The sequence below is a fragment of the Pocillopora verrucosa genome, chromosome 6, assembly GCF_036669915.1.
Source record: "Pocillopora verrucosa isolate sample1 chromosome 6, ASM3666991v2, whole genome shotgun sequence".
In the NCBI taxonomy this organism is placed as follows: Eukaryota; Metazoa; Cnidaria; class Anthozoa; order Scleractinia; family Pocilloporidae; genus Pocillopora; species Pocillopora verrucosa.
This window is the reverse complement of record NC_089317.1, coordinates 1,124,991-1,135,642: the sequence shown is the minus strand read 5'-3', so window position 1 is coordinate 1,135,642 and position 10,652 is coordinate 1,124,991. Positions and strand designations below refer to the sequence as shown.

Below are 10,652 nucleotides of genomic sequence, written 5' to 3'. Positions count from 1 at the left end.
AAAATTATTATCCTTCCAACCTTCAACCTTAATGTTTTTAAACCTTGGCATTCGACATTAACTGATCTTCAAGGTAAATAGGACGGCACAGCGGAAACGTCATATTAAAATACTTTTTAAAAAAAAATGGTGCGACTATCGAATGAAAAGCTTTTATTAGCTATCAAGGAAGGGAGAAAAGATTGTTTGGTGATCGCGTAGTTTTTGGACTATACCGTAAAAATAGAGCGAATGAAATAGGGTCCAGCTCTAATTGAAAGCGTGATCCTTTCTGCTTATCTTCATATGTGAGATGTTTTGCATTCAAGTGGGATAAACGATAAATTTATTGACAAGCTCGGCGGGAAGTTGGACGACGGATTCTCGTAAAGGAAGATTTAATTCGCTGTTTCACTCGCCAGGCTTGAAAAGGAAACAATTTCACTCACCAAGTAGGAACAAGAAGAGCCTGGCACAGGAAGTATTTACCGGGGATTTAGAACGTGCAAGTTGGCACAGACGTCACAGAGAAAAACTAATATCGTTCTGTCTTGGCGGTGGAACAAGGAATTTAACTTTTGTAGAGAATTTTGCCGATCAAGGACGCCTGTTGCGAAGCGCTATTTTGTTAGACGATGTTGCTCAAAATGAGTCAAGGCCAGGGTCACTTGTGCTATATTTCTTCTTTTGTGCTGAGTTTGTAACAATGGGTCTTTTATAAAATTCTCTAACGCACGTGATGGGTCGATCTTCCTTTTTCCTTACGTGACCATTCGGGACCTCAGAGTCATGCTTGCCTGATATAGGATGGACTCACTCGGTTGTTCATTCCGTTATCCATCCATACAAGCCGCTATCCATCAGCCCTGTATTGGTTCGTCCGTTTGGTAGTTCGTCCTTTTGTCAACTCGCTCTGCTCACTTATTTATTTTGATTGAGGTAGTCATTCCTCTGCGTGTTTCTTGGTTCTTAACTTAATTGGCGTCGTTTAATAAGAAAACTAGGACTTAACAAAGTTTTGTCAGGCCTTTACTACTTGTAAATCTTGTTGTTAATTAGTAAGGGACTTTTTAACGATAGCGAACTTGATTCGTCTCCTCCCCGCTCCCGCCCCCTTTTCCGCCCTCATCCCATCTCAAGGCATCCCCAGGGGTTTTTCGTATTCTTGTGTTACCCCGTTTTAACATTTCATATGCCTGTATCCCTATTCTAACTTGGGTGGGCTTTGTTGTGCCCGAAAACAATTCCAGCGTCATCGAGGATCCGACAACGCATTTCCCAAAAGACTAACAAACAGACCCCCACGATTAAACTAAGGATAAGGAGACATTAGGTTTCTAGGTTTCGGTGAAAAGAAAACGCGTACTTTTTTTATCCACTAATGCAATTTGTTTCCAGTATGAACTGATATCTCTAAGACATCGATCAAACAAGCTAGAGCGTAAAGCCGAGTATTAATTAACGGCTTAGTATTTAGAGTTTTGGCATGCTAGAAAACCTCACGAGTTTACCAAGAGAGCTGGCAATAAGCCTGTTAGTCCGTGGATAAACTCAACAAATCTAATTTCTCCTATCGTTTGGCATGTGGTGTTATTGTAGCTTGCAATTTTAGGAAACGTTTTCTCAGCTCACGTATCTGACTAGTTGTTGCAATGATTCTTTTGCAAGGGAAGCCATACTTGACCCGTAAATTATTTTAGTGTATCACATGTTCTTTTTCTTCTCTGCGCAACAACGGAAATATTTAGGTTACGAATTTTTCGATCATCAAAAATTAACGAAATGTGGATTTGCGAATTTTGAGTTGCGCGGGTGTGAAAACTGTAGCCATTAAAGATTGATTCAAGAGAGTTTTGCCCGAGGTACTTTTTTTGCTAGAGAAGCCGAAACTTCTAAAGTGGTGACATGTGCCACACGCGTAGCAATAAATCATCCCAGGCATTCCTGGAGTGTATTTTTGTTATTCTCATTATCGTTGGTGAGTTTGTTGTTGTAATGGTTGCTTTAAGTTTCAATGAAATGTCTAACCCGTTACAAAGGATGATGTTCTCGAACTGAGCTCTGTAGGAATGCGGAATTCTCACTAAGGTTTGGCGCACGTTGTAAATTACTCCCCTGGGGATTTAATTTAAAACCAGTCGATGCATGGTAAGCATTCTGCTCACGAAAAAAACATGATGTTAAGACCTCATCACGCACTATTTGGTATGCGTGAGCACCAAAAATAGAAACTGGAAAAACTATTTCTGGTTACGCCATAATTTCTGCTCTGAAACTCAAAGAAGCGGGGAGGAAACACAAGTTATTTATCTTTCAGACTGAGGACAACAAATGCTTAAAAAATTGTTATTATTGCTAATGAAAGCCTCTCCGGCCGGAAAGACATAGATCCGTATAAAAGATGTTTTATGACAATCCAAGGGTAGACTAAAATAAATGCGACGTAATCCCTGATTATATAAAGTCATTGTATTAGAACGCCCTCTCAGCCGGAAAGATAGATCTTAGCTCAGACAAATTTAGAAGACAGCTACATTTACAAAAAAAAAAAGAAAAGAAAGCTTATGTACGGTTCGGCCAGTGCGATGTGATCCGTCCGAACTGTTAGTTATCAATGATGTTGTTGTTGTCTCTTATCAGTTATTACAGACGTAATTGATGCCAAAGCTATCGATATTTCCCGAGGGATAATGAATACGCTCTATTGTGTACATATCAAGCATGCTCTTGTCGTGGCTAGAAAAGAAAGGGACAATTCTTGAGAGGAACTTTGAATCCAACGACGAATGAGAACCGAAAGTTATCAAACTAAGTTTGTGCTAGCCATATAGGCAAGATCGCTCACATGCTTAATCCTTTTCCTCGCCATACCTGCGTGGCTCATTTACCAGTGCCATCTTCACTTGCTTCACGCCGGCGAGATTCATTTTGTCCTTTGTTCAAGTGCATTTGTACGGTTAACCCTGTTCTTCTATAGGAACCAGAATTACCGATTCAATGTTACTCTTAAGCTAGCTTGGCAGATATCCCTGGGATTTGAGTCCATTTTTGACCCCTGAGTTATCTTTTTAAGTGGAGAGTACATGACAGCCCTAATAATTGGGACTATCCCTACTGGGAAACATTTAATCCTTTACATACTAACGTCAGTATGCATATTCTCCGTACTGTTCTCATTGCATTTCCTGAGGTGCTGATAAGGAGAATTTGTTTAACCATCAAGAGCTTCTTTCGTTGCGGATCATTTCCTTTATTCTCATGATCTTATAAGTGATTCTGGAGGGTTATTGTAAGGAGAAATTGTGTGTTAGTCAATCGTAGGGATAAAAGGTTGAAAAGGAACGTAACACCCATCAGCTAATTATCTTTTCAGATTAGGAAAATGGCTCACCAACTACGAACTACCATTTATCTTGTTTTCTCACAGATAGTGAAGCTTCATTTTCTTAATATAAACACACACACAATCCACAATACCTCCATTCGCTTTGACGAAGGGCTAAAGCGCGATACGTCAGCTTTGAAACTCTTTACAGGGACTGACACCTACTACATTTTGAGATTATGATTTATTTGCCATATCAATTATCATGTATGTGGTAGCATTTGAGGATACTGATAACAGGCTGCTTGCTCTACATCACTGAAACAGTAAACATTGCATGCTCGCATTTCATGCAAGGCATAATCATTTATCTAGCTTGAAAGTTGAAAAAACGTTACATCTCACCAAACAAAAATCAATTCGTACTCAATAGGCATCAAAGTCGGCGAGCAATTGTGCATGTTGTTCATTCCCATATTCTGGTTCGTTTATATTTATCAATTTATTTTCCCCACTTGTTCTAGAACCTTTGCAAAACTTTGAATATCTTGGAAAAGACTTGTATCTTTATGAAAATATTATCATTCTATAAATGTTGAAAATGGAGGCACCGAGTCAAGAGTTAACTTATGTCACCTAAAGCAAAACTTAAGGTTGTTGTTTAAAAAAATTGCTGTGATAACTTGATATGTCAAGTGATAACGATACGGTGCTTAAAAATGCAAGGGTTTGTTTTTTATCAGTAGCTGTTATACAATGAAACACTGATCCAACGAAACACAATTGCTGTTAAGTTTCAAGGAGCTTCTTTGAGAAACACAAAAATATCAACAGAACGGGATAAGATATTGATTTGAGATAATATTCTGCATCTACTTTAACACGGACCACGCAGCTCAATTAAAAAAAAGCATTTAAACTCATATGGTAGCAGCGAAATGTGTGACAGAGTGGTTTTCTGTTTTGGTCGTTTTTTTTTCTTTTTTTCTTTTTCGCCTTGCAGATAGAAAATAAAGATAAGGAAGCAGTCATTATTTATCTCCAGAGGAAAAGGTTTGGAAATTTTGGGGGTTATCCCATGGTTCTCTGGGGAAAAGGAAGGGGATCACTCGTCGTCAACATATTAGTATAAAAGGGGGGGGGGGGACTTTTACAAATTTACTGCCAGTGAGGGGGGAAGGGAAATAAGAAATTGCAGAGCCTTAACGGTGATCAGGTACATTTTATGGTAACACAAACCAGAATCCTCCAAATCCCCCCCCCTCCCCTTCTTCTCCTCAGGCGATGAAAAATGACTGGTCCCTGAGAAAAGAGCGCAAATCACACATGCCTGGTTTAGCGGCAAACCGACAATTTGATGTTTCTGAATGCATATGAATAAATGCTCTATGTTTTATTCACTTTAAAACGAATACTTGCTAGTCCCACATCGTTTCCAGCATAGCACCAGTAAATTCCAAAGTCGTCATCTTTTTTAGGCGTGAATGTCAGTTTACTTAGGTTTTCTGTAGAGTTCACACCGACTGAGACCTTTGCGCCTTCTCTGATCCACGCGAACACTGCCGGAGGTTTGGCATCAACTGCGCATGTCAGAGTAATGTTTTGACCAACTCTTGTTTGAACAGTAAGATTTGAACTAGCATTCTGGTTGTGGTACGGTTTATCTAGTAAATATAATAAATGAAGCAGGATTAGTGAAACTTCACACGATGGCGCTACCTTCTCTCCTTCTGAGGCGAATTGGAAAATGGCGTGTGGATCTTAGTGGACTTTTTTTGAGGGAGAAAAAAAAAGAGGATATCTCAAACTGAAGCTAAGGAACGAAAACGAGAACTTATATTGTCTCAACCCTCAAGGATCATTGGGTTCATAACTTTAAACCACAAATCACGGTTGAGATGCGGGCGCCCATCTATGCCCATAACTCCCCAATATACCCGAGCTAAAACAAGGTAGCAAGGAGTAAAAACGAGAACCAATATTGGCTCCACCCTCAAGTAACATTGGGTCCATAACTTTAACCCACAAATCACGGATGAGATGCAGGCGCCCGTCTATGCCCAAAACTGCCCAATATCCCCGAGCTAAAACAAGGTATTATAGGAGAGAGCTGTCCATCACTTTAACTAGCTAATATATAGTATTATCAGTATTATCGATAAATGAAATGATTATTTTTTTTTTAGTATCCAACGAACTTGTTGAAAGATTTCCACTTATTATTATGACTAGATGGACATTGTTTTGATATCTTCCTTTCCTGTACCCTTAATTTTCCTTGTTGTTTGCTATGCAATACTTATGATGTCAGTTCTGAAAATTTGGTGTCAGATCAACTAATAATCCTTGAATGATATTTTTCCTTATTCTGGTCACTTTTCTACTTGATATCGTAAAGTGATATTCTGTCTTTGTTGTGAAAGGGTCGCTCTCCCGCTTAGCTGAACCCTTTAACTCCCAAGATCTGATTGTTAACTCTTCTCTTTAGCTGCTTCACATTTCCTTGTAAAGTAACTAGGACAATTTGGTGTTAGATCGAGGAAACAACTTTTTCCTAATTAGTTTGAGTATTCTCATTATCTGCTTGCTGGAGAATGTATGGGTATTATAGGGAGAAGTAAAATGTTGATCACTTCTGGGTTAACTAGGGCCAATGATGAAGCATTTACGGCACCCGTTCAATTGCCAAACGCCAAACCGAGTCTATGTTCACGGGAGAGGCCTTTTACGTTACCCCAAAGTTGACCGCTTAAAACAAATTCTAACTTAATCTCATGATAACAGAATTCTATGCCATCCTGCGCGGGAAAAAGCCAACAGCACTCTTTGGTGTACTTACAGCGCACGACCCTGACTAAGAAACCTTCCGACACGTTACCAGCTAGGTTCGTAGCCGTACAGTTGTAGGTACCAGCTTGGCTCCGCTGGATGCCTGAAATTCTGAGCACTGTGGCTTTGTTGGGCAATATCCTACCATTGTGCATCCACAATATACTCGGCACAGGGTTCCCAGTTGCTTTACAGTTCAACTCTACCGTTTGTCCTTCTACACTATCTATAGTCCGGTTCGATCGACGAACGAGTTTTGGTGGATCTGTGAACATGAACGCAGAAAATATTCAATTCTGTGACATACTGCAGCGTTTCTGAAGTGAATATTCATACTCCGATGGGATAATCATAAATTATTTCCTTAATAATCTTACTAAGTGCTTATCTAACCGCATTAAGTGATTGACTTTTAGAGTAATGAACAATAAGTATCGACCATGAAAAATTAAGACTCAAATAAATTTGGTTTAAAAGTGAGTCGCCCAATCCTAACGGTTACAATGCACGCTGGACTCCGCTTCAAGAGGTCCGAGTCCGAGCGCTAACTGGATTTTTTAGTCGTGTTCTCGGTCAAAGCACTTAGCTCCTGTCATGACCCTCTTCACTCAAGGGTATAGATTCCAAAACGCCCTTCCCCCCACCCGTTTATGCAGAGGGAGAAGATATTATCTTAGTCGCTTAAGCTTTTGGAACTGAGATAACTTCACGCGGCAAGGATCTCTTGACACATTTGCAATACTAAGGCATATACAATATACCGTCGGAGCCAAAATATTACGACTTGGCATCGCTGAAAAGAACCTTTAGAAAAAGTGAGATCAATTTCTCACGTGAATGCTTGTGATCCACCTCCCCCAAAAACAAACTCAGGCTCATATCTGCGTATACCCATATGAGGCTTCTGTTATGGTGAAATCAGGAGACGGACATGAAAATTCGATAAGTACACTTATGTGTATTTGCAATGTGAAACACATTTAAAAAGCATTCGGAAAGCATGTAAAAAAATGTCAACCCGTCCAAACAGTGTTACCCCATGCCTTTCAACTAGTACTTGAAATCTGCATGCAAAAAGAAAAAGAAACACTAACACTCAGGCATGCGTCTCAGGACCTCCTTTTTTTCTTGAAAAGTTTTTAAACTCTGGCCTCCTGAGGAGATTCTAAGTAGTAACTATGAGTGCTACTTCCAAAATTTGATTGGGAATAATAAGTTAATTCTTGAGACAGAATATTCTGCTTGCACTTACCAAGGACGATAAGTCTTATTGGACTACTTTTGAAGGTCTCCCCGTACACTACCCCTATACAACCATACGTTCCGTCATCTGTGTAAATCGCATTTTTCAAGAGAAAATCTAGCTGACATCTTTCGCGGCTTAGTGTACCGGACCACACAGCTCTGGAGATGACAGAGCCTGGTACTTTTGGGTTGGACCACACATTTTCTTTGCTATCAACCGTAAGGAATTTGTTGCCAATATTGCCATAATTATCGGTCTCTGCTCCCCAAAAGACTTGCTCAAAGTTAGTCCAGTCCTCCTCGCTGCCGAAATTGCATTCCCATCGGAAAGTGGCGTTGGATCCCAAGTCAACGAACAGGGTTTTTTCTGGCTCCTTCATAAACTTGGTCTCTGTATGAACTAGACAAAAATAAGCATATGTTATTTAAGGCTTCTCTTTCGTAGTGCAGCTAACAACGTGGGTCAACTTCTAAGTACATTCAACGTCGCTTCTCTCTGTGCCGTAATGGCATCAGGTGTTTTTCAGCTAATTTCAGTAGAATCCCCATATTTTGCTTTAGAAAGAAGCGATTAAGGGTGTTGCCACTCCCGTAGATGGGGCGCCAGTCCATTGCGGGTAACCCCTGATATTTTGCCTTTACTCATTTATACTCCCAGGGAGTGTCTTGCCAAAAAACAAGGGCGTGGCTAAGGATGGGGGGGGGGGGTCCTTGGGGTGCCCGTGACTCACCCACCTTTGTGAGTCTTTTTTTGTCACATTCAGTAAAACACGGCGTCGAGGTCGACATGACAATCTGTTGAGTACCCTTTGTTTGACACAGTATGACCTCCTCCCCCTTTGAAAAATCTTGGCTACGCCCCTAAGCAACATAACCTGATGACCCCACAAAGAGTCAATACCAGATTTATCGACTAGGAGTCCAGCCACCTTGTTTCCCATAACTCTACTCGAACTGAGGGTTACAGATATCTCTGCAGCTGCTTACAGATTCTACGTGTCTGTAACACATATTTTCTTTTCATTTTCCTTAGCTCCAACAACTGAAAACGTAAATAATGAATCGCGAGGGTGACTTACGGCCGGCAGTCAGGGTATGGTGAAGGATACAGCTCAACAAGATTGTTGCTACTTTAATGATCGCCATCACTTTAAATCCAATTTTGGTGGACAGAAAATCTATATCAACCTGGAAAGAAGAAACGGAACGGCCACACACATAAGTGACTGTATGTAATTACTTTAAAGCTGTTTAAGCACTGCAGTAGGCTGCACACTACTGACGCATGACAGGAGCCCATAGTAATGTGCTTTTGCGCATGATGATTAGAACATCATTTTCCAAAAGGGATTTCCTTTCCCAATGATATACTATCTTTTTCATGAAAATATCATAAAGCTATATAAGCCCAGAGCTAGACTTGTGTAAATCTATATGAGAACAGCTGTAGGCTACACACTATTGACGCATGATGATAATACCGTCATTTTCCAAAAGGGATTTCCTCTATTAATGATATACCACCCTTTTCATGAGACTGTTATAAAGTAAAATAAGCCCTGCGCGAGACTTATGTAAAGCTATATGAGAACAGCGTTAGGCTACACACTACTGACACATGATGATAAGACCATCAGGCTATACTGCTGAATACCCTGCCACCCATTTACATGTCACTGAACAAGAATAGCGTCTACTGTGTTATACCTGGTTCTTGAAAGCCTCACGACACATGTAAATGAGGTGGGCCAAAGTGGCAGGGTATTCTGCAGTTACTCCATGCCATCATTGCACAAAAGGGGTTTCCTCTATTAATGATACACGATCTTTTTCATGTAACTATTATAAACCTATATAAGCACAGTGGTAGACTACTGTAAAGCTATATAAGCACAGCGGTAAGCTACACACTATTGATGCATGATAAGACCATCATTTTTAAAAAGGGATTTCCTCTATTAATGATTAACTTTCATGTAACTGTTACAAAGCTATATAGGCACAGTGGTAGACTGCACATTATGGATGCATGACGATAAGACCATCATTTTTAAAAAGGGATTTCTCCTTTTAGTGATCCTCTGTAATTCGTTTTTTCTACTGGTATTCATGAAACGGTAGCCACCCATCAGATTTGAGACAAACGCAACTACTCTTTTTTCTTGGTGTTTTGTTTGGGCCATGTGCAGTGAAGAAGAATGAGTCACACTAGTCATTAATATGTCACATGATATATCATCACTAATCACGCGATGAAAAATCTGTCAACAAACAATTGTTATGATAAACAATCAGTGAAAACAAAAGAGGTGATTCTACGCGAACCGTAAATGCCTGACTCAATAAAAAAAAAATTCATACATTTCTCAAATTCAAGTAATCTGACTCTCTGTTTACTCTGTAAATTTACTTTTATATGTTAAGGGATTTCAAAATAACCTCGAAGTTCAGTTTTATCTGATATAGCAGATAAAGCACGAAAGATAATTAGAGAACTTTATTGACATGCTTGCTAAAAGAAAACAAGGGAACTTTTCTGATATACTCATCTTTCGGTCGAATCTCTGCTATTTCCCTCTTTGCCACTGTTTTTTGTTCATGTAGATATATGTATGTATTTTTTTTTTATTATTATTATTTTTTTTTTTACCTTTCCTCTACATTACATGTGGTACGATTGATAGTTTTATGAACCATGCATATGAAATGGAGGAGAAAATTTTCTACTATTGAGCGAAGATAAGTAATGAGTACAATTCAAAATTTCCGTCTCCATGTTCAAGCATTTTCGTTATTTACTTTTTAGGAAAACAAATTGAGAAAACTGTGGCAGATATTTCTATCACACTTTCTCTCGCTCCAAGAAAATAATGCTTCTTCACGCGCGCGTTCTCGTCTTCTAACGGAACAAACCTCGGTCTTTAGCTCTTTTTCTTACGAGAATCTAAAGGTCCTCAACGATACCTTGGACTGGTCGATGCTTGTCACGCATAACATTCTTACTATCAGATTGTACTGACATGTTACGTTTAAATGGAAATCAGATAATTTACGAGAAGCTACACAAAGAATTTCGTCTCTGAAAAAAATCTCTGTCTTGAAAAGCATCAACCCTTTAGTTAACTCTTACCTTCAGTGAAACGCATCAATTTCAGCCTTTGGTGACTCCTTGCAACACAACGCGCAGAGTAAGAATAAGCTTTAAGGTGTTCGTGCCCTGATACAGGCGAACTTTGTCCCATCACTCTTTGGGGTAAAAGTATCTGTATGCGTG

At 39.6% G+C, this 10,652-nt stretch overlaps 1 protein-coding gene and 1 long non-coding RNA gene across 3 annotated transcripts in view; one reads left to right on the top strand and one right to left on the bottom strand.

The window, feature by feature from the left end:
- LOC131769184 (uncharacterized) overlaps positions 1-10,652 on the top strand; it is a 32,247-nt gene that overhangs the window by 15,726 nt on the left and 5,869 nt on the right. For both annotated transcript variants that reach the window (XR_010717870.1, XR_009339031.2), the window contains exon 2: positions 8,412-8,606. This is a non-coding gene — a long non-coding RNA (uncharacterized lncRNA). The remainder of the gene's footprint in view (positions 1-8,411; positions 8,607-10,652) is intronic.
- LOC131769173 (neurotrimin-like) lies at positions 3,530-10,646 on the bottom strand. The gene is made up of 5 exons (XM_059084928.2): positions 10,509-10,646; positions 8,458-8,566; positions 7,386-7,778; positions 6,144-6,398; positions 3,530-4,968 (listed from the first exon to the last, which is right to left on the bottom strand). The coding sequence occupies exons 2-5, from the start codon at positions 8,522-8,524 to the stop codon at positions 4,691-4,693; spliced, it is 993 nt and encodes a 330-aa protein (XP_058940911.2). The 5' UTR covers positions 8,525-8,566; positions 10,509-10,646; the 3' UTR covers positions 3,530-4,690.

Excerpts from the sequence above, each read along its gene's own strand:
- LOC131769173 (XM_059084928.2), bottom strand. The coding sequence starts at position 8,524 with ATGGCGATCATTAAAGTAGCAACAATCTTGTTGAGCTGTATCCTTCAC. Across the intron at positions 7,779-8,457 it reads CCATACCCTGACTGCCGGCC|TTCATACAGAGACCAAGTTT; the intron begins GTAAGTCACCCT and ends ATTTTTGTCTAG. Across the intron at positions 6,399-7,385 it reads AATAAGACTTATCGTCCTTG|ATCCACCAAAACTCGTTCGT; the intron begins GTAAGTGCAAGC and ends TCATGTTCACAG.